Source organism: Oncorhynchus mykiss, chromosome 3 (genome assembly GCF_013265735.2).
Source record: "Oncorhynchus mykiss isolate Arlee chromosome 3, USDA_OmykA_1.1, whole genome shotgun sequence".
Classification (NCBI taxonomy): Eukaryota; Metazoa; Chordata; class Actinopteri; order Salmoniformes; family Salmonidae; genus Oncorhynchus; species Oncorhynchus mykiss.
Genome location: NC_048567.1, coordinates 58,274,840 through 58,299,245, shown reverse-complemented (window position 1 = coordinate 58,299,245; position 24,406 = coordinate 58,274,840). Strand labels below are relative to the sequence as shown.

The following is a 24,406-nucleotide window of genomic DNA, read 5'->3' as shown; positions in this document are numbered from 1 at the left end:
CACTATGTAGGGAATAGTGTGCCATTTGGGAGGAAGATAAGTGATAACACACACTCTGAGCTACGGTGTCTAACTATGGTCCCCCATGAGGTTTCTGCTAGCAACTCGAAATGAACCGATACGTTTAGGTTGTTCAGTCAAATAGATTAGATGTGTACTATTCACATGAGATTCACAGATTTCCCCTCAGATGGGCCTTGGACAAACAGATCTGTGTTGGTAATCATTGGAGAAATCTGGTAGCTATTCTTTATGTTCGGTCCCCTTGATGACTGAATCAAAATCAACAGCATGTTGACGCGTCATCGTGCTGCTCTCAAGGCTATGGGAATTCAAATATATAGTACCACTCCTTAGGGACAGACAGCGTTTGACACATCTGACTCTGGGTTCTTGTTATATGAGATGGGAAATTAAAGCTCACACAGCTTATAATGTATATTCTGTCTGAGGTGTGTGTCCCAGTAGAAAAATAAACTCTAAACACATTTCTTCCACTTAAACACATGAAATGATTCATCACAACTCACACACTAATTAGTCTCGACGATCTCAAGCAATATGATGTACTACAGATAATAGTTCTTTCCTACCACATAAAGGCCCTTCATCAGACAGGTCTGCACAGTCCGGCTTGCCGTTGCAGATCTTTTCTGGTGGGAGGCAAGTGGAAGTGTCATTGGCACAGGGGTATTTTGGAGGCTTACAGACAGCTGCCTCACAGGACTCCTCATCAGAACGATCCTCACAGTCGATATCTCCATCACACACCCAGCTCTTGGTGATGCACTTTCCTGTTGGTGTGACACACATATACAGACATTTATGGAAACACACACACATACACACGATTCATTAACACAACCAGACACAGAAAATATTCCTCAAAGACGATATCAATCATCAGCTGTCCCTACAGTAGAGTAGAACCTCTGAAATATAACCTTAAGACATTTAACTAAATGCTGAGTAACCAGTCAGCATTACCACACAGTGAACTTCAAAGCATCTGTAATAAATTTGGTGAATAATCTAAGGCTGGGCGATATGGCTAAAATATCATAAAAAAATAAAAAATAAAAAAACTTTTATTTAACTAGGCAAGTCAGTTAAGAACAAATTCTTATTTACAATGACGGCCTACCCCAGTCAAACCCGGACGACGCTGGGCCAATTGTGCACCGCCCTATGGGCCTCCCAATCACAGCCGGATGTGATACAGCCTGGATTCAAACCAGGGACTGTACTGACACCTCTTGCACTGAGATGCAGTGCCTTAGACCACTGCGCCACTCGGGAGCCCTAAATATCACAATATTTTTGATGGTATGGAGGTATGAGGTTTTTGAATAATAAAAGTTCACATGCTTTATGAGTAGTGTATGACCCTAGGGTGGCAACAAATGCATTCTAAGTGTTTTTAATGGACCTTTGTCCATTCTGATTGTTTTATACTGTTCAATGAAACTTCAACCAAAAGTTGGAATATAGTGGGGACTTTGAATACAGTGTTGTTTGACATGACAATGAATAGAAAAAGCCAGTGAAGGGTTTTTGTGACAGGGCAGGAATTGGTCATTGTTTCACACTGGATCCTAATTAATTTCACATTCAATGTTTCCTCTTACTGTAGCTTTGATGTACTGTACAAATAGTAAAACATTCATCCTTCGCCTACTCCTCTCTGATTTAGAATATAACGTTGCAGAAACAAAAAGCTGATCTAGGCCTACACCAGCACTGGTAGCAGGCTGTATTAGCTATCTAGCTACATTTGCTCTGACTAGTACAACTAGCGTTAAGCATTAGCGGCTAACACAATTTATTTTAGCCACAACTTGCAAAGAAAAGATCAACTAGCTGTTTGCAGACAGTATAAGATACTGTGTGCTTATAGAATGCTTGTGGGTGTATAGTAGGAAGCAAAGTGGAAAGCAGCATCATTGTCACCAAAATCTGCAGCATTGCCCATGCAGACCGTCAGACTGCTAGTGGTTGATTTGACTTGCTGTAGCACAAAAACGGCTCTGCTTAAGTGACAGGGGGAGGGTTTGGTGTGTGTGAAAAGAGAGAGGGAGAGAGACGACTCAAGTAGCAAACTGAGTAAACTATAAAAACTGATATTATTACACACAGCGGAGTGGCATAATGCATTTAACAAACAAAAACATTGAAATACCGTTATACAAGGTAAAGGAAAAACCCAAACCGGTCCTTGGATCAATACCGGTATATTGTAAAAGACAGTTTATCACCCAGCCCTAGAATAATCCCTCAGTCAAGTTGAAGAAAAACTCTAAATATAAAAACAGGCCAAAAAGTTACTTAATGCATAACGTGATCCATATTTTAATCTGTTCCACACAATGGGGTCCTTGCAGTCTACAAAGACTAAGATCAATACAGTATATTGAATCATGACTTTAGATTAGAATATATTACACTGAACAAAAATATAAACTCAACGTAAAGGTCCCATGTTTCACAAGCTGAAATAAAAGATCCCAGAAATGTTGCACACTCACAAAAAGCATATTTCTCTCAAATGTTTTGCAACAAATTTGTTTAGATCCCTGTTAGTGAGGATTTCTCCTTTGCCAAGATCATCTATCCACCTGATAGGTGTGGCATATCAAGAAGCTGATTAAACAGCATGAGCATTACACAGGTGCAGCTTGTGCTGGGGGACAATAAAAGGCCACTAAAATGTGCTGTTTTGTCACACAACACAACAGATGTCTCAAGTTGAGGGAGCATGCAATTGGCATGCTGACAGCTGGAATGTCCACCAGAGCTGTTGCCAGAAAATTGAAGGTTAATTTCTCTACCATAAGCCGCCTCCAACATCGTTTTAGAGAATTTGGCAGTACGTCCAACCGGCCTCACAACCGCAGACCACGTGTATGGCTTTGTGTGGGCGAGCGGTTAGCTGATATCAACATTGTGAAGAGAGTGCCCCATTGTGGTGGTGGGGTTATGGTATGGGCTGGAATAAGCTACAGACAACGAACACGAATGCCTTTTATCAATGGCAATTTGAATGCAGTAAAATGCCATGACGAGATCCTGAGGCCATTGTGAGTCCCATTTTATTTAAGGTATCTGTAACCAACAGATGCATATCTGTATTCCCAGTCATGTGAAATCCATAGATTAGGGCCTAATTAATTTATATAAATTGACTGATTTCCTTATATGAACTGTAACTCAGTAAAAGCAATGAAATTGTTGGATGTGTCATGATTTTGGCCTGAGGGGGGAGGTTTATGACCCCCATAAATACCTTTCCCTCTCTCTCTACTCTACCAATGTGACTATTGAAAATCACTTTGTTAACATTTAGAGAGAGTCTGGTGACATCAAACATGGGAACGGAACCATATTTCAGTAACCCAACCAGCTGAAAATATGCATTGGTACTAAATTAATATGATGCCAGATCAGTTGGCGTCTGAGACATTATTACTGATGATAGGACGACATAAACTGTATCTTGGAAAGTCTACACATTCTAGTTATCAGATTCACATGGAATTGTTGTGCAATTTAAATGTTTAAATATGAAACTATTCATGAAAAGATTAAATGTAATTTTATCTTCCAAATTAGAGAATTGGGTTTTCATGAGTGAACTATGCTTAACTCAGTGGCCCTGCCCATGTGAACAGACATTGGTTATAAACTATGAAACACGCCCTTCTCTCCCCTCCGATATAAGCCCCTTGACGAAAATGTAACTTTCTGTTCCGAAGACGTTAGGGTGACGGTTCTACGTTAAAAGGGCTCAGATAATGTTCCAAGGACGTGTGGACTTGAGGTCCCCACGTTGAAAGGTCAAAGACCACCTACAGAACTAAGCCAACCTTAGAGAACCTAATGAAATTAGCATTGAATTTCGACTATACCAGTCAGAACATAGCTTGAGCATATAGCATGGCAACTTGGTATGAACTTTGAACTCTTATTCACTAAAGAAGTGATACCTCCTAGCCGTCGCGTTAGTACAGCAACTGTAGACATGGGCTAGGAGAGGACGGACAGAGTATTTGTTCTACCACAAGACGACGGTACTACCAAGTATCCATTCTACCATCAGGCATTCTTCAAAGGACAACGCGGCCTCCCATCTATGACCAACAGATCGAAGCGTAGCTCAGAGTAAATATTTATTGTATTTTCCTTTTTCAAATGGGCGGTAATTTAGAATGCATAATGTACTGTATTTACGATAGCATAGCTTCTCCCTTTGTTACTCAGTCTTCCCGCTCTTTCACTCAAACCCAACCCCCTTTCCTTTGTGTAACCAGCCGTCATGTCGGCACGGTCCACCAGGGATGTTTTCTTTATAACATAATTTGTAATCAATGTATGATCCATTCTGTGTAATCATAATTCTGTGTGATTAGTTAGGTATTGAGTAAATAAATAATTAAATCAAATTTTGTATTGCTGATTCAACTTGTTAGCCAAGGTTCATGAAGATAACCAAGAATTTACAACTTTCAGATGAGACTAAATAAGGTGATGATTAAATATTGACTGCTACTGATGTAAAAGATTATCAGGTCTTGAAGAGTTTATTCGGAAGATAACAGCTCTATAAACATTCTTTCATGCTGCCCCGACTTTCCAGTTAAATATTTTCCTGAGTAGCTTAATGAGGTAATATTAATTAATTACAGAGTAATGATTTTATAGAATAGCATGTCATATCACTTAATCCGACATAGCCAAAGACACGACATATGTTGCATTTATATTTTCATGCAGTATACATTGCATGAGGTAATGTCAAAAATCTTCTTCATTGTGTGAGTGCATCAACAGGCACAGCCACAGTTGTGAGTGAAAATCTTTACTTCATGTGAAAATCCACAGCTAGATCATTACATCCTCCTGATACCTGCTACCAGGGGTAATCTTAAATTACCCTTACTCGCCATTTTGAATTACAAAGAGGCAGTGAATGCAGGTGGAACCACTGCAGGGGGTAGAATCAGCCACACACAGATAATCGAGAACTTGGTTCTATCTGCAAAAAGATTTCTGAGAAAATTGGCTTTAAAATCCCGAACCCTTATATGATTGAATGGTGTCAGCAATTTTTATATTGTATTCTTTTGAACTTAACAACATGAACCACCGGTGTATTTAGAGTACAATACACTGTACAAAACATTAGGAATACCTTCCTAATATTGAGTTGCACCCCACCCCCCCATTTCCCTAAGAACAGCCTCAATTCGTCGGCGCATGAACTCTACAAGGTGTCGAAAGTGTTACGCAGGGATGCTGGCCCATGTTGACTCGAAAGCTTCCCACAGTTGTGTCAAGTTGGCTGGATGTCCTTTGGGTGGTGAACAATTCTTGATACACACAGGAAACTGTTGAGTGTGAACAACACAACAGTGTTGCAGTTCTTGACATACTCAAACCGGTACACCTGGCACCTACTACCATATCCTGTTCAAATGCACTTAAATTGTTTGTCTTGCCCATTCACTCTCTGAATGGCTCACATACACAATTCATGTCTCCTCCCCTTCATCTACATTGATTGATGTGGATTTAACAAGTGACATCAATAAGGGATCATAGCTTCATCTGGTAAGTCTGTGTCATGGACAGAGCATGTGTCCTTAATGTTTTGTATATTTAGTGTATAGGTAGAGATGATTTAACAGAACAAGGCTATGTCAAACCCTAAATTCTAACAAAAAAAGGCAGTAGTGTAAAGTACTTAAGTAAAAATACTATCAATAAAATTTCAATCAAATGTATTTATAATGCCCAATACAGATGTAGAAGCACGGTGACAAGGAAAAACTCCCTAGAAAGGCAGGAACCTAGGAAGAAATCTATAGAGGAACCAGGCTCTACGGGGTGGCCAGTCCTCTTCTGGATGTGCTGTGTGGAGATTATGAGAGTACATGGCCATTTAAGGCCAGATTGTTCTTCAAAATGTTCAAACGTTCATAGATGATCAGCAGGGTCAAATAATAATCACAGTGGTTGTAGACGGTGCAACAGGTCAGTATCTCAGGAGTAAATATCAGTTGGCTTTTCATAACCAAGCCTTCAGAGGTCGAGACAGCAGGTGCCGTAGAGAGAGAGAGAAAGTCAAAAACATCAGGTCCGGGACAAGGTAGCACGTCCGGTGAACAGGTCAAGGTTTCCTAGCCGCTGGCAGAACAGTTGAAACTGGAGCAGCAGCACAGCCAGGTGGACTGGGGACAGCCAGGAGTCATCAGGGCAGGTAGTCCTGAGGCATGATCCTAGGGATACTACCAAAAACTACCTAAGTAGTTTTTTGAGGTATCTGTACTTTATTATTTATATTTTTCAAAACTTTTACTTTACTACATTCCTAAAGAAAATTCTATACTTTTTACTCCATACGTTTTCACTGACAGCCAAAAGTACCCATTACATTTTGAATGCTTAGCAGGACAAGAAAATTGTCTAATTCACACACTTATCAAGCGGGTCATCCCATATTGCCTCTGATCTGGCGAACTCACTAAACACATACTTCGTTTGTAAATTGTCTTGAGTGTTGGAGTGTGCCCCTGGCTATCCGTAAATTTAAAAAACAAAAATGTTGCTGTCTGGTTTGCTTAATATTTGGAATTTGAAACGATTTATACTTTTACATTTACTTTTGATATTTAAGTATATTTAAAACCAAATACTTTCAGACTTTTCCTCAAGTAGTATTTTACTGGGTGACCTTCACTTCTACTCGAGTCATTTTCTATTAAGGCATCTTTATTTTAACTCTGGTACGACAGTTGGGTACTTTTTCCACCACTGCAAAAATGCAGATAATACCAAGCTCTCGATATGCCAGAATGTATCATTGTTAATGCAGCTATGCCTGTGACTGTGTGAAGCCTGGATTACAGAGCATCCCAATTTAGAGGCCCAATTTTAAAGCTACATCACATGGAGAATTGATTCGCTGTTGCACATTCCGGGAGAAAAGAGATGATATTATAAAATCTATGCTATACCCATGACATACTACATGGAGAGTTAGAGAATGTAGAGTTTATATGTGTTTTAAACATGTTTCCAATTTTGCCATTTGATGTTGATCAACTACAGACATTTAACTTTGCTCCTAGTTTAGCATTAATGTAATGGTCAAAGATAGAATATTCTGTCTGTCCATATTGTGCTGTTAGACAAACAGTGTAGCTAACAAGTTTTGTTTCTGGGTTCCAGTTACTGACGGAGTAGTCTCTTAGCTACAGCATTCCATACAGTACCTGTGTCTTTGCAGGTGAACTTGGCCTTGGGGTCGCACATCCTCTTGGTGCCCTCACAGGACATCTCGTCAGTCCCATCCTCACAGTCTTTGTCTCCATCACACCTCCAGCGCTCTGGGATACACGTCCCATCTGCTGTACAGTGGAACTCATCCCTGGTGCACTCTATCACAGGAGGCAATGCTGCAAGGGAAAATATACATCCAGTACAAGTCAAACATTTGGACACACCTACTCATTCAAGGGTTTTTCTTTATTTGTACTTTAATTGTAGAATAATAGTAAAGACATCAAAACTATGAAATAAGACATATGGCATCATGTAGAAACCAAAAAACGTGTTAAACAAATTAAAATACATTTTATATTTGAGATTCTTCAAAGCAGCAACCTTTTGCCTTGACAGCTTTGCACACTCTTGGCATTCTCTCAACAAGTCACATGGAATGCATTTCAATTTTCAGGTGTGCTTTGTTAAAAGTTAATTTGTGGAATTTATTTCCTTCTTAATAAGGAAAAGACAGTTATTGTGTTGTGACAAGGAAGGAGTCTTCACTATTATTCAACAATGTAGAATGTATTTTTGGGGGTTTGTATCATTTGATTTACACAACATGCCTTCCACTTTGAATATGCAAAATATTTTTTATTGTGAAACAAACAAGAAATAAGACCAAAAAAATTTAAACTTGAGCGTGCATAACTATTCACCCCCCCAAAGTCAATACTTCGTAGAGCCACCTTTTGCAGCAATTACAGCTGCAAGTCTCTTGGGGTATGTGTCTATAAGCTTGGCACATCTAGCCACTGGGATTTTTGCCCATTCTTCAAGGCAAAACTGCTCCAGCTCCATCAAGTTGGATGGGTTCCGCTGGTGTACAGCAATCTTTAAGTCATACCACAGATTCTCAATTGGATTGAGGTCTGGGCATTGACTAGGCCATTCGAAGACATGTAAATGTTTCCCCTTTAAGCACTCTAGTGTTGCTTTAGGAGTATGCTTGGGGTCATTGTCCTGCTGGAAGGTGAACCTCCGTCCCAGTCTCAAATCTCTGGAAGACTGAAGCAGGTTTACCTCAAGAATTTCCCTGTATTTAACGTCATCCATCATTCCTTCAATTCTGACCGGTTTCCCAGTCCCTGCCAATGAAAAACATCCCCACAGCATGATGCTACAACCACGCTTCCCTGTGGGGACTGATGTTCTAGAGGGTGATGAGAGGTGTTGGGTTTGCACCAGACATAGCGTTTTCCTTGATGGCCAAAAAGCTACATTTTAGTCTCATCTAACCAGAGAACCTTCTTCCATATGTTTGGGGAGTCTCCCACATGCCGTTTGGCAAACACCAAACGTGTTTGCTCATTTTTTTTCTTTAAGCAATGGCTTTTTTTCTGGCCACTCTTCCGTAAAGCCCAGCTCTGTGGAGTGTATGGCTTAAAGTGGTCCTATGGACAGATACTCCAATCTCCGCTGTGGAGCTTTGCATCTCCTTCAGGGTTATCTTTGGTCTCTTTGTTGCCTCTGATTAATGCCCTCCTTGCCTGGTCCATGAGTTTTGGTGGGCGGCCCTCTCTTGGCAGGTTTGTTGTGGTGCCATATTCTTTCAGGTGTTTAATAATGGATTGAAATGGTGCTCCGTGGGATGTTCAAAAATTCAGATATTTTTTTTATAACCCAATCCTGATCTGTACTTCTCCACAACTTTGTCCCTGACCTGTTTGAAGAGCTCAGTGGTCTTCATGGTGCCGCTTGTTTGGTAGTGCCCCTTGCTTAGTTGTGTTGCAGACTCTGAGACCTTTCAGAACAGGTATATATATATATATTGAGATTAGAGGTAGACTGATTAATCGGAAGGGCCGATTTCAAGTTTTCATAACAATCGGAAATCGGTATTTTTGGGCGCCGATTTGCCGATTTTGTATTATTATTATTATTTTTTAATACCTTTATTTAACAAGGCAAGTCAGTTCAGAACACATTCTTATTTTCAATGTCTGCCTAGGAATGGTGGGTTAACTGCCTCGTTCAGGGGCAGAACGACAGATTTTCACCTTGTCAGCTTGGGGGACCCAATCTTGCAACCTTACAGACCTGCCTCTCTCTCGTTGCACTCCACAAGGAGACTGCCTGTTACGCAAATGCAGTAAGCCAGGGTAAGTTGCTAGCTAGCATTAAACTTATCTTATAAAAAACAATCAATCATAATCACTAGTTAACTACACATGGTTGATGATATTACTAGATATTATCTAGCATGTACTGCGTTGCATATAATCTGACTGAGCATACAAGTATCTGACTGAGCGGTGGTAGGCAGAAGCATGCACGTAAACATTCATTCAAACAGCACTTTCGTGCATTTTGCCAGCAGCTCTTCGTTGCGTCAAGCATTGCGCTGTTTATGACTTCAAGCCTATCAACTCCCGAGATGAGGCTGGTGTAACCGAAGTGAAATGGCTAGCTAGTAAGCATTTCAAACGTCACTCGCTCTGAGCCTTCTAGTAGTTGTTCCCCTTGCTCTGCATGGGTAACACTGCTTCGAGGGTGGCTGTTGTTGTGTTGCTGGTTCGAGCCCAGGGAGGAGCGAGGAGAGGGACGGAAGGTATACTGTTACACTGGAAATACTAAAGTGCCTGTAAGAACATCTAATAGTCAAAGGTTAATGAAATACAAATGGTATAGAGGGCAATAGTCCTATAATTCCTATAATAACTACAACCTAAAACTTCTTACCTGGGAATATTGAAGACTCATGTTAAAAGGAACCACCAGCTTTCATATGTTCTCATGTTCTGAGCAAGGAACTGAAGCGTTAGCTTTCTTACATAGCACATATTGCACTTTTACTTTCTTCTCCAACACTCTGTTTTTGCATTATATAAACCAAATTGAACATGTTTCATTATTTACTTGAGGCTAAATTGATTTTATTTATGTATTATATTAAGTTAAAATAAGTGTTCATTCAGTATTGTTGTAATTGTCATTATTACAAATAAAAATATATATTTAAAGAAATCCTCCGATTAATCGGTATCGACTTTTTTGGTCCTCCAATAATCGGTATTGGCGTTGAAAAATCATAATCGGTCGACCTCTACTTGAGATCATGTGGCACTTATATAAAGTCCACCTGTGTGCAATCTAACTAATTATGTGACTTCTGAAGGTAATTGGTTGTACCATATCTTATTTAGGGGCTTCATAGCAAAGGGGGTGAATACATATGCACGCACCACTTTTCCATTTTTTTGAAACAAGTAATTTTTTAAATTTCACTTCACCAATTTGGACTATTTTGTGTATGTTCATTACATGAAATCCCCTCAAAAAAACAATACAGGAAAAACGCCAAGGTTGATGAATACTTTTACAAGGCACTATAAATAGAATCCTTATGTAACAGCGGAAATTTGTTTGTTTTTTGACAATATTGGGTTATATATATTGTTTTAAATTACATTTAGAATCATGCTAGCTAAGTAGTCACAAGACCGACTGTATATAACCTAACCACTTCCACATTGCCAATAATTTATTTTTCATTTCCAGGATTTTTTCTGGATCAAAATGGGGCTTAGGTGGTGGCTGTGGCTGGGGACATTGCAGTGGGTGTGGCCATTGGTGCGATTTTAAAGCTATTTTCCTGCAATTCTACACATTTTGCCATGGCTTATGCTATGCTTACAAAATCAATGATCAAAATACTCCTGAATGCATAATGTTTTGAATTTTAGAATCTCCCTGACTGTCTAGCCTTTATTTTGGTAATTGTGAGTTCTCAAAGAGGACCATATTTAAAAATATATAGGTCCATTACCTTTCCTGCATGCTTTATATCTAGTTTTTTTTGTTTTTTTTACTGTTTGGACATGGGTGGGCTGCCTAACAAAACAGTTAGGCAGCCCACCCAAGACTTTTCTATGCAAAAAACCATGACTTCCAAAAAGAAAACACGTTTAATGCTTGGATGTCAGAGATCAGAAGGATTTCCATAACAGTCAGAGCCTGCTGATCCAGAGCTGTTACCCCTGGGGTGGCCCACAACACAGCAACACTACACTGTGTTAGAGTAGAGAGGAAAAGGCTGGAGCTGGGGCTCAGGCTTGACATCAGGACACGGTTTGATGAATAGCTTCCTCATTCTAGTGACAGGCTAGTGAGCTGTGAGTATTCCAGCCGGCCGGGCCCAGCTCAGCCTTCTGGGGTAATTATAACAGATTAAAATATTCTTGATGGTTGTACTCTTGTGAAGAGTAGATGAGATTAGATCAGCCGAGCGAGAGCCGAGTGAGGAGGATGAAGACTTAAGGACATTAGACCAGGCCAATTAATAGTTACTTTGAACTCATCATTATCTTAAAAAAAATCTTTCTACTGATTTAAATGGCAATTGAATAATTGATAGTTACAATCATTGATACATGTGTAGTAATGAGGAGTAGTAAGCCTGACTTGAAACCTCATGCTGAGATAGATAACGTGATACTTAGTGCAAAATGTATTTGACAAAATGAGGGATGGAGCTATCATTTAGAGTATAATTTTCATTATGGATTCATGGTAGTAGTAGCAGCATGGTTTATCTTAACTGTGGGCACATAATCTTGTAATTGCTAACAAAAAGTGCTACGATACAGGTATTACAAATAACAGCATTGTTTCTCTCACCAGCTCCATCTCCTCCACAAGTAGTGTTCTCGTCGCTGAAGTCCCCACAGTCGTTGTCCCCATCGCAGGCCCAGTGGTCTGGGATACACCTCCCACTGGAGCACTGGAACTGGGTGTTGGAGCAGGAGTGGACACAACCAACCTCGTCACTACCATCTCCACAGTCATCATCTAGGGATACAGAAGAAAAAGAGTAAGTATGACTGACTAGGTTTGACTCCTGCATATCATTAAACTGTGTTAGCATGCTAAGCTAAAGCCTATGCATTAGCTTGGGGAGGTAACATAAGTCTTCACTTACAGGCAAGGTTATAGTACTCAGCGCATGGGTGTGGTTTTCCAAACCACTTTAGTTACATAAGGAGACAGTGGTTGATTTCAAAGTTGTGGGTTATATGAGGTTCATGAAATGTACAGTAGCTCAGTGTTTCTCACCTTCTGTCCTTGAGTATTCTGACGTCAAAGTTGCTCATCTTTATTGAAGCTCTGTACAATCATACCAGATTCTCAAGGATGGTCGTTGAGGGAGAAACTGCTATAGGTTTTCAGTAGAAACGTACCTGAATCACAATGCCACTTGACACTGATGCATCTCCCATTGGAACAGCTGAACTGGGTGAGGGGCTCACAGGTCGGGAATGCTGTAGACACAAAGGCAGAGAGACAATCAACTATTGTTATCTAAACCTCAAACCCATAGGGCCACATTCATTCTGAAAATACATTGTCTGAAACTCATTACAAACACTCCATAATCGAACTGTATTTATCACATGCGCCGAATATAACTGTTGGAGACTTCGTAGTGACATGCCTGCTTACGAACCTTGCCCAACGATGCAGAGTTAAAAAATAATTATTAAAAATGAAATAGGTAGGTATGTACATGAAGGCAGGGTAAAGTGACTAGGCATCCGAATGAATAATAATAAGAGTAAAATAAAGAACAGAGTAGCAGCAGCAAATTAAGAGTGTAAAAGTGTGTGTATGTACAGTATGTGGGTATTATGAATCCCCATTAGCTGCTGCCTATGTTTGTGTTGCTTCACAGTCCCCGCTGTTCCATAAGGTGTATTTTTATATGTTATTTAAATCTGATTCTAATGCTTGCATCAGTTACCTGATGTAGAATAGAGTTCCATGTAGTCATGGCTCTATGTAGTACTGTGTGCCTCCCATAGTCTGTTCTGGACTTGGGGACTGTGAAGAGACCCATGTCTTGTGTGGTATGCATGGGTGTCTAAGCTGTGTGCTAGTTGTTTAAACAGACAGCTCGGTGTCTCTGTGTATGTGTGTTGTGTCGGTATGTGTGTGTGTGTTGTGTGTGCGCACATGTAGTGTATGTGAATGTGTGAGGGTTTTGTGTGGGAGTGAGTGTAGTGTGTGTGAGTGAGTATATGGAGTGTATATAAAGTCTAGTGAGTGTGCGTAGGGTCAGTGCAAGACTGAGTCAGTGCAGACAGTTTGGGTACCATTAATTGACTATTTAGCAGTCTGGCTATTTAGCAGTCTTATGGCTTTGAGGTAGAAGCCGTCTCGGATCCTATTGGTCCGAGAGCTGATGCTCCCGTACAGTTCGCCGGACGGTAGCAGAGTGAACAGTCTATGGCTTGGGTGGCTGGATTGTTTGGCAATTTTTCAGGCCTATGATGCCTACTGATATAGTGGTCCTGGATGGCGAACAGCCCAGTGATGTACTGGGCTGTTCGCACCACCCTCTGTAGCACTTTGCGGTCACGGGTGGTGCAATTGCCATACCAAGCCAGTCAAGATGCTCTCGAAGGTGCAGCTGTAGAACTTTGAGGATCTGAGGACCCATGACAAGTCTTTTCAGTAATGCCGTGCCCTCTTCACGACTTTGCGGGTGTGTGTGGACCATGTTAAGTCCATAGTGATGTGGACTCCAAGGAACTTGAAGCTCTTGACCCGCTCCACAACAGCCCCGTCGATGTGGATGGGGGCATGCACTCCCCTCTTTCTCCTATAGTCCTTCTCCTATAGTCCACGACGTTAAGTTGTTGTCCTGGCACCACATTGCTAAGTCTTTGACCTCCTCCCTGTAGGCTGATTCATCGCCGTTGGTGATCAGGCCTAGCACCGTTGTGTAGTCAGCAAACTTGATGGTGTTGGAGTCATGAGCGACCACGCTGTCGTTGGTGAACAAGGAGTACAGGAGGGGACTAAGCACACACCCCTGATGGGCCCCTGTGTTGAAGGTCAGCGTGGCGGAGGTGTTGTTGCCTACCCTTACCACATGGGGCCGGCCCGTCAGGAAGTCCAGGATCTAGTTGCAGAGGGAGGGGTTCAGAACCCTAGTCCTCACTACTCATCTTTTTGACTATATGTGTATTGCAGGCCGAAATAAATTACCTGCAGCAAGTTAAGAGCTACCGCAACACTGAATGTTATGATAAACACATGAAAATTCATGGAAATATGCCTAACGAATATGCTAATACTGGATGCAATTGTGGCTGTTGTAAATGGCACCCTTAATTTGCATGCACCTTTTGGACAGGGCATTATGTATACTGTATGTGCGAGTGATGCTTGTTTTCAGGTAGAAAAGCTAATTTAGGACTCAATTGATCATAACTCATATTTAAGTCTGATCAATGAGACCTGCGAAAAAATACAGATTCAGGTTAACATGAAACATCTAATTAAATCGGAGACGGAAAGAACATGATTCATCCCCAGATGTTTTGGGTTAATCCAAAATAATGTAGAGAAATAATGCCTCTGTGTTAGAAACGCTGCTTTAATCAATAAAAGAGAGTGGCAGCTGTGTCAGTACAACAACAACACAGTTTTCCCATTGGGAGTTTAGCGTAGCTCACCGCTCGGTGGAAAAACACACCACCTAAACACACCAGCTAGTGCTGCTTTGACAGACAGTGTCTCTGCTAGCTAACTGCTGAAAACCAATTAACACCATGGTAATTAACCAACATCTGCTCCTTACTTCTTCCAGTGTGGTCAAGGAGATACCCTAGCTAACTTTCTCTAACTGCTGTTGATGGTGCTGGTGGCTAAATATTCATCCGCCTCAGAGTGCCAATGTGAATCTGCGCATATGGATGTGCCATACCCCTAAATACTTGTGATCTGCATTTGTATTCCCGTCACATTCAACCTAGTTTCAATTTCTGAGATATTTCCATTACAGGGCAGGAGCTTTATTAAACTCAGAGACTTAATTGTAATTGATTCTTTGGAATCCCTATTGCTACAGACACCTAGGGCGTTAGTTAGGACACAGTGAATGTTCACCACATATATATATATATATACACAAAAGTATGTCTAAACCCCTTCAAATTAGTGGATTAGGCTATTTCAGCCACACCCTTTGCTTACAGGTGTATAAAATTGAGCGCACAGCAACGCAATCTCCATAGACAAACATTAGCAGTAGAATGGCCTTAAAGAGCTCAGTGACTTTAAACTTGGCACCGTCATAGGATGCCACCTTTCCAACAAGTCAGTTTGGCAAATGTCTACCCTGATAGAGCTGTAAGTGCAGTAAGTGCTGTTATTGTGAAGTGGAAACGTCTAGGAGCAACAACGGCTCAATCGCAACGTGATGCTTCAGGTTTTAATAACCCACCGTCGCTGCAGTGGAGAAAATTGAGCTTCCAGAGACTCTGTGGGAACACCTACAGCGCAGTAATGCCTGAGGAATCTCAGACAACACTATGAGAGAGAATATGTTTTGCAGCGCAGCTTGATTATGACTGAATGAAGTCGAGCATGAACTTTAATTACAGCTTACACCCTGGCTGTTTGTGACTGTGTATTGAAGCAGCTTAGTAAGCACACAAAGGAGTCAGAGACGATACAACACTATACAAGGCCTTGCACTGATCATCAGAGATTGCCATGTGCCATCTTTACCACAAACAGTGAAGGGGCAGGAGGTTTTAAAACCCTTTTAAAGGTGTTTTCCCAGTTTTTTTACGATCTGTAAGTAATTAAACTATTTCCACCTCACATCACTAAATATGTAACTTACGGCCTGGAAAGCTCCCTCTGCATGAAAGTCACACAAAGTATAGTTATGAGATTAGACTAGTGTACCAGAAAGATAACAAGTTACAGTATAGCCAGTTGAAATCAGGTACTGTAAAAATAAATATGAAAACAAAATAAACTGTTGGGTCATAAAAATGGCAAGCACTACAACTTACTTTGATATAAGTTTTGATACACTGTGTAATTCTGCCACACTAAAATGTTTTTTTTTTTAAATGCTATAAGTGTTATTTCGCAGCATCATTCTAACTCCTTAATCAGTGAGTAAGAAGTGAATGCTCAGCTCCTGGCCCTGAGGACTCAAGGCTATTTAATAATGTAACTGCTAAAACTCACATGAATGAAACAAGCAATGTACGAGAGACAACAAAGTATTCAAGGAACTAGTAAATTAAGAAATAGCTCTAAGGGAGATTTTTGTAGGAAAATTAGATTTAGGGAAAACTGCTTGAAAACAGTGTCAGATAGATAGCAAGAACATCACAATAAATATATTCTTATTTCTCCAAATAATAAGCACACTGGTACACTCATGCCACCCCTTCACAACTAAGACTATGCCAATTAGAAGGTAACCCAATAGCCTGCTCATTAATCATATTCAACAACCTTTGTTTGTTCAATTGGATATTGCATTTTACTTTTCAGAAATTAGCTAAGAACAAGCCTTATATTTTAATAGAAATATAACCAAACGGCTGCTGTGCACTAGACAAGAACACACACTAAGAGTTCAAACAGCCAAGCTAGCATTCTGTTGTCTCACCAGGAGGCATATTTTGAAATACTTTTAAGGCTTCTCTGGTGTAGCTGGGTCACTAAAAGACTAGCTGTCTTTTCCACTGAACCATTTCCTCTGAGCTACACCTCACAGCGGTATGTCCTTTTCTTTTCCTCTCAAGGTTGGGGATGAGGTCAATAGAATCTTCAGATCTGACAGTGTCATCGTAAAAGTGGTCACATCTTCTTTGAAAGCCTCTCTTGGCGTTTAAAAACTCAGCACTGTCCTTCCTTTCCAAAAACATAAACAGCAGAGAGTGTTTGTTCTGTTTTGGTCTACTAGGTCGTTTTAGTGTGAATAATCTTACAGGGCTGAAACCTAACTTGAGATACTCACCCTTAACGATCACACATAATCAAAAACTGAGTTTATCGCCAGGATTCAGGGCCATATAATGCAGGCTGAGAGTCTGACTCACCACAGGAGGAAGTCTCATCGGACATGTCCCCGCAGTCGTCGTCTCGGTCGCAGCGCCAGGCCTGGGGGATACAGCGTCCGTTCCGACAGGAGAACTGGTTGGGCTGACAGGCCTGGGCTGAGAAAGAGAAAGGCATGGAAGACAGCAGAGCATTTGTAATTCAATCACATGGGTGTTAAGTTAAAGCCAGACATGTTCAGCCCCCTATTGATCATTCAATCATTTGGCATCTCAATGTCAGGCCTGCGGAGCTTAAGTTGATCTCTCCATGACAGATATATCACATATATCAAGTCTGCAGTAAACGAGCAGAGCCCTTAAACTAACCTTTCAGTCACATACAGTGACACATTTTGTTGTTTTGGCTCTGTACTCCAGCACTTTGGATTTTAAATGATACAATGACTATGAGGTTAAAGTGCAAACTGTCAGCTTTAATTTGAGGGTATTTTCATCCCTATCGGGTGAACCGTTTAGAAATGACAGCATTTTCTATACATAGTCCCCCCATTTTTGGAGACCATAAGTATTGGGACAAACTCCCTTATACACTACATGACCAACATGATCAAACATATGTGGACACCTGCTCATAGAACATCTCATTCCAAAATCATGGGCATTAATATGGAGTTGTTCCCCCTCTTTGCTGCTATAACAGCCTCCACTCTTTTGGGAAGGCTTTCCACTAGATGTTGGAACATTGCTGCAGGGACTTGCTGCCATTCAGCCACAATAGCATTAATGAGATCGGGCACTGATGTTGGGCAATTAGGCCTGGCACGCAGTCGGCGTTCCAATTCATCCCAAAGATATTAAATGGGGTTGAAGTCAGGGCTCTTTGCAGGCCAGTCAAGTTCTTCCAAACCGATCTTGACAAACCATTTCTGTGTGGACCTCAACCTCATTTAACAGGAAAGGGCCTTCCCCAAACTTGCCACAAAGTTGGAAGCACAGAATCGTCTAGATGCTGTAGCGTAAAGATTCCCCTTCACTGGAACTAAGGGGCCTAGCCCAAACCATGAAAAACAGCCCCTGACCATTATTCCTCATCCACCAAACTTTACAGTTGGCACTATGCTTTGGGGCAGGTAGCGTTCTCCTGGCATCCGCCAAACCCAGATTCTTCCGTAGGCTGCCAGATGGTGAAGTGTGAAGCTGCCTCTGATTGGAAGCTATACTCGGCCAAAACAAAGAAATAGAAAACATAGACTTTCCCACCCGAGTCACACCCTGACATAACAAAACATAGAGAATAATAAGGATCTCTAAGGTCAGGGCGTGACACTGTCCCAATACTTTTGGAGCTCACTGTATACTCAATGTCTGTGAACAGAGACAGACATGCAACGACAGCACAGCACCAGGACAGCACACGGGCAGTGTTCTCTTGGTGGTGCAGTGTGTGTAACATGCATGTCATTCTGATGACAAGGCAACATTTATCACCCATTGATTGATCCTGGAAGGCTCACAACTTTTAAGAGGCAAGGCTGGCAACTTGGCTGTTAGGTGTGAAGGGAAAAAAGCCACTATGGTATGAACAGACGTAAGTGATTCTGACAATAACTCAATAGCAGGAAAAGTTACCTTTTGATAGTGCTAAACTTCTCTGATTCTGAGCTTTCACATGAGATTGATCACACTGACTGTGGCTGCTGGCTTGTATAGTGTCGCAAGACATGACTAGGAATGTTTGACTACCCTGCTATTTGATGCTTTGATGTGCAGAAACCTTTCTGCGGAGGAAGTTGAAGTTGCTAGGGGGTAGAGGTTTGCATTTTTTAACTATACATAGTCCACTTGACTAAGTGAAGTGTACCACATCAATTTATTATCATAACTTAGAAAATGCCAGTGACATACAGTATACTACATAACACAATGCAATTGCCGGACTGCAGATCTGAGAAAAAGCTGAGGTATTGTATCAGTTACCTGAACATGTGGTGTTGGACTCATCCTCATTGTTCCCACAGTCATTAGTTCCGTCACACAGCCATCTCTTAGGGATGCAGCGATTATTGAGGCACTTGAACTGGTCTATGGGACAACTGTGGTTGGCTGAAATACACAGACACTCATATCATCTTAGCACCATTTCATTTGTGGGATGAAATTTGCCTGGTAAAGGACTTAAAACCTAACATTTACCGTTTCTGACTTGAAGAGTTCAGTACAAATGTCAGACAGCAATGCGAAGCAGGAATTTGGGTCAGAATGTCTCAAATCTTGTTAGATAGAAGGCATGCAGACATTCCAGCAGGGCAGATAATAGATTTTGCAAATCTGATCATTCTGGCAGAAGATTACATTATAGTATATTTCATAGTGAGAAATGAGTCAGCATCCAAGCGTCTAACATGGTGTTTATCTTATTGATTCAATCAACAGCCAATTCTCTTCTGAGGAAAATAGATGGGGAAGAAAGGAGAGGAGTGGGCAATATTCACCAGCTTTGAATCATACAGTATCAATGACATTTTGCAAGATAAAAGTTGATAGCAAGAAAGGACCAACTTATATGGTAAGTGGTGTGTGTGAATGTTTGTGTGTGTGTGTGTGTGTGTGTGTGTGCGGGACAGAGACAACAGACAGATAAATACATACAGCAGTTATGGGGCTCCTCGTCACTTCCATCCAGACAGTCATCATCTCCGTCACACTTCCATGATGCACGGATACAGCGATGGTTACGACACTGAAACTCATCGCTCTTACAGAGCTGTGGCTCCACCCCCCCTGATGACACTTAATTAACAGACATAACAGAGAAAAGGACTTTAATATCAGAAACAGACTTGAGCCAAATTAAACCACAGTGGAATTAATTCCATTGAAAAGTCAAGCATACAAAATAATCACAAAATATTTGTGAGAGAAAACCATGTTCATTTCTTAGCTTGTCTACAGTGCAATTGTACTACTCTGGCTAATTCACTTCATGGTTCTACTGTACCTAAGCAGGTGACATTGTTCTTCTCCAGGAGCTGGTTGTCAGCACAGGCACACACTCGGCCCCCTGGGATAGAGAGGCAGAGGGTACCGCATCCCCCATAATTCACTCTGCATGCATTGTCACCTGGAATTACAGAGTAGTACCATTATTTACAGGAAATCATATTATTCTAAAGCATTATTATTGTATTTTGTCATGTTTCTCTTTTGATGTTCCGTCTGTCGTCGTATCTCTCTCTATGAACAACGGAACAACAAGGTCAATGTGAACTGTGAAGAAATACACATAAAATATATCCTTAATACAAAAGCCATTTCCTGTTTGAGAAGGATGTGCCAGGTGGGTGCCACATCATCTATAACCACACGTCAAATGAATTATTGGGGACATTGTGGAGAGGAGCCATTTGACATTTTTATTCTTTCAGGAAAATAATTTGTCTTTTAGGACAAAGCCAACCGTTCTCAAGAGAGAAGAAACTGTCTTTGTGTGAAGAAACTGTCACTTATAAAGTTGAGGCATGGAGTCCATTGTTGGTTTTGTTTAGTGTAAGGTCCAAAGGCAATTCCTGAGCCAATGAGATAAAGGTTTCTGTTTTGTGAGAGCCAATCAGTAATACTCAGAGGACAGCAGGGACAATTAATCTCTTTGGTGACATGAGTTTTGGAGGAATGGCCAGCGAAATTCTTCTTTCCCCCATGCTGAGAATTAGAACTCACACTGCCAGCTGTATTCTCCATCACTCTTTCTCTGCATCACATCCTTGGCATACCACACTCCTACACCACTCTAACAAACTGTATTAAGAGGACTGGCCACCCCAGAAGAGCCAGAAGAGGACTGGCCACCCCACAAAGCCTGGTTCCTCTCTAGGTTTCTTCCTAGGTTTTGGCCTTTCTAGGGAGTTTTTCCTAGCCCCACCGTGCTTCTACACCTGCATTGCTTGCTGATTGGGGTTTTAGGCTGGGTTTCTGTACAGCACTTTGAGATATCAGCTGATGTACGAAGGGCTATATAAATACATTTGATTTGATATTATTTTGATGTGAAACAATAGAAATTATTACACAAATGAAAAACCCACAAGCAGTGAATAATCTCAAAATGCCCCTTATCTTAATCAATTGATTACCAAGTAGATAATTAGTGTTGGTACTTTCTCTGTTTCTGAGAGGAGGTGACAGTAATCACGCTTCCCCTTGCTCCACGTGTACACAGTCGGGAACACTAAACAGTGATTCACCGACGCTTCGGCGGGATAACAAGGGTTCTACCTGCTGTGAGCAGGGCTGGCCCGCCTATTAGCCAGGCGGCAGATTGGCGAGGGCGGTATATTCCGAGCTCAACTGACCAAGACGCACCTCCAACAACACATAAAACCTCACATAACTTTTTCCCGAAAACAATTACAATTTCTCTCACCCAGTGGTACAGAATATAGGCTATTTAGGTGAGCGCTGATGCCGCCCCGTGATAAAGAGTGCCCACTTTGTCAAAGGCAGGGACACAAAATATTTCGCTTATCCAGTGCACCAGGGTGCTGTTGGAGACACCGCTGCGGCGCTCTACCAACGTTCCGTAAGAAAATATCTAACAGCAATCATGTAGACTATAGCTTATGGTAGAAAGAGTATGTGCCATTTTCTGTAGCCTATAGACTGAAGATCAAACTTATGAAATTGTCACATTTTACATCATACACGCTTCGCCGATCAAATACCCTAACCTAAATGGCGCCTAACGTAAACCGCGCCCAATCAAATCAAAAAGGAGCTTCGATGTGAATATGACACCATATCCTAAAAACAGAACCGGTCAAAGTTAAATGGACAATATGAAATGGAAAATCAGGTGACTCTCAAGTGCTGTCCAGGAGTTTCACCCCGTGGGCTAAATTGTCATGATAATCAGAGATTTCAAATCAAATGTATTTATAGATCCGTTTTTACATCAGCAGATGTCACAAAGTGGTTATACAGAAAGCCAGCCTAAAACCCCAAACAGCAAGCAATGGTTTCAAGTTTGTATCCTTAAATTGATGGTCACTGTCACGTTCTGACCTCTATTTCCTTTGTTTTTGTATTTATTTAGTATGGTCAGGGCGTGAGTTGGGTGGGCAGTCTATGTTTGTTTTTCTATGTTTTGGTCTAGTTCTATGTTCGGCCTGATATGGTTCTCAATCAGAGGCAGGTGTTCGTCATTGTCTCTGATTGGGAACCATATTTAGGTAGCCTGGGTTTCACTGTGTGTTTGTGGGTGATTGTTCCTGTTTTTGTGTTTGCACCAGACAGGGCTGTTTTGAGTTCTCATGTTTCTTGTTTTTTTCCGTTAGTTTGTTCATGTATAGTGTCGTCAATAAATACAATGAACAACCACCACGCTGCGCTTTGGTCCGCCTCTACTTCACAAGAAGAGAATCGTTACAGAATCACCCACCACAACAGGACCAAGCGGTGTGGTAATGGGCAAAGGAGAAAGCAGCAGCAGGAGCAGCGCGAGGAGGTATGGACATGGGAGGACGAATTAGACGGTAAAGGACCTTGGGCTCAGCCAGGAGAATATCGCCGCCCCAAGGAAGAACGGGAGGCGGCGAAAGCGGAGAGGCGCTGGTACGAGGAGGCAGCGCGGCGTCGTGGATGGAAGCCCGGGAGTCAGCCCCAAAAATTTCTTGGGGGGGGGCTAACAGGGAGTATGGCTACGCCAGGTAGGAGACCTGAGCCAACTTCCTGTGGTTACCGGGGGGCTAGAGAGACCGGGCAGGCACCGTGTTATGCTGTGGAGCGCACGGTGTCCCCAGTGCGGGTGCACAGCCCGGTGCGGTACATTCCAGCTCCGCGTATCGGCCGGGCTAGAGTGGGCATCGAGCCAAGTGCCATGAAGCCGGCTCTACGCATCTGGTCTCCAGTGCGTCTCCTTGGGCCGGCTTACATGGCACCAGCCTTGCGCACGGTGTCCCCGGTTCGCCTGCATAGCCCAGTGCGGGCTATTCCACCTCGCCGCACTGGCAGGGCGACCGGGACCATTCAACCGGGTAAGGTTGGGCAGGCTCGGTGCTCAAGAGCTCCAGTGCGCCTGCACGGCCCGGTCTATCCGTCACCACCTCCACACCCCAGCCCTCCGGTGGCAGCTCCCCGTACCAGGCTGTCTCTCCGGCCCATCCGTCCAGAGCCTTCCTCCTCTCCAGCTCTGCCGGAGCCTCCCGCCTCTCCGGCGCCTCTGCCGGAGCCTCCCGCCTGTCCGGCGCCTCTGCCGGAGCCTCCCGCCTGTCCGGCGCCTCTGCCGGAGCCTCCCGCCTGTCCGGCGCCTCTGCCGGAGCCTCCCGCCTGTCCGGCGCCTCTGCCGGAGCCTCCCGCCTGTCCGGCGCCGCTGCCGGAGCCTCCCGCCTGTCCGGCGCCTCTGCCGGAGCCTCCCGCCTGTCCGGCGCCTCTGCCGGAGCCTCCCGCCTGTCCGGCGCCTCTGCCGGAGCTTCCCGTCTGCCCGGCGCCTCTGCCAGAGCTTTGCGTCTGCCCGGCGCCATCGGAGCTTCCCGTCTGCCCAGCGCCGCCAGCGCCGCCCGTCTGCCCAGCGCCGCCAGCGCCGCCCGTCTGCCCAGCGCCGCCAGTGCCGCCCGTCTGCCAAGCGCCGCCAGTGCCGCCCGTCTGCCAGGAGCCGCCAATGCCGCCCGTCAGCCAGGGGCCGCCAGTGCCGCCAGTCAGCCAGGGGCCGCCAGTGCCGCCAGTCAGCCAGGGGCCGCCAGTGCCGCCAGTCAACCAGGGGCCACCAGTGCCGCCAGTCAGCCCAGCGCCAGCGCCGCCAGTCAACCAGGGGCCGCCAGTGCCGCCAGTCAGCCAGGGGCCGCCAGTCAGCCAGGGGCCGCCAGTGCCGCCAGTCAGCCAGGGGCCGCTAGAGCCCCTCCGCCCGGAGCAGCTGTCCCTCCGCCCCGAGCAGCTGTCCCTCTGTCCCGAGCAGCTGTCCCTCTGTCCCGAGCAGCTGTCCCTCTGTCCCGAGCAGCTGTCCCTCTGTCCCGAGCAGCTGTCCCTCTGTCCCGAGCAGCTGTCCCTCTGTCCCGAGCAGCTGTCCCTCTGTCCCGAGAAGCTGCCCCTCTGTCCCAAGCAGCCCCTCTGTCCAGTGGGGTCATTGAGAGGGGTGGGCATGGTGAGTAAGCCACGGAGGCGGACAATAAGGCGGACTGAGACAATGGCGAAGTGGGGTCCGCGTCCCGCGCCAGAGCCGCCACCGCGGACAGACGCCCACCCAGACCCTCCCCTATAGGTCAAGGTTTTGCGGCCGG

The 24,406-nt window shown here is 43.4% G+C and overlaps 1 protein-coding gene across 1 annotated transcript in view; it reads right to left on the bottom strand.

Annotated features, from left to right (window-relative positions):
- Nucleotides 1-24,406, bottom strand: part of LOC110504354 (low-density lipoprotein receptor-related protein 1B) — a 430,734-nt gene that overhangs the window by 171,345 nt on the left and 234,983 nt on the right. Inside the window, exons 16-23 of the mRNA XM_036965026.1 lie at nucleotides 20,137-20,259; nucleotides 19,788-19,928; nucleotides 19,116-19,241; nucleotides 17,178-17,294; nucleotides 12,504-12,584; nucleotides 11,944-12,114; nucleotides 7,272-7,454; nucleotides 594-794 (exon numbers count right to left, since the gene is read on the bottom strand). Coding sequence (XP_036820921.1) covers nucleotides 594-794; nucleotides 7,272-7,454; nucleotides 11,944-12,114; nucleotides 12,504-12,584; nucleotides 17,178-17,294; nucleotides 19,116-19,241; nucleotides 19,788-19,928; nucleotides 20,137-20,259 — 1,143 coding nt within the window. The remainder of the gene's footprint in view (nucleotides 1-593; nucleotides 795-7,271; nucleotides 7,455-11,943; nucleotides 12,115-12,503; nucleotides 12,585-17,177; nucleotides 17,295-19,115; nucleotides 19,242-19,787; nucleotides 19,929-20,136; nucleotides 20,260-24,406) is intronic.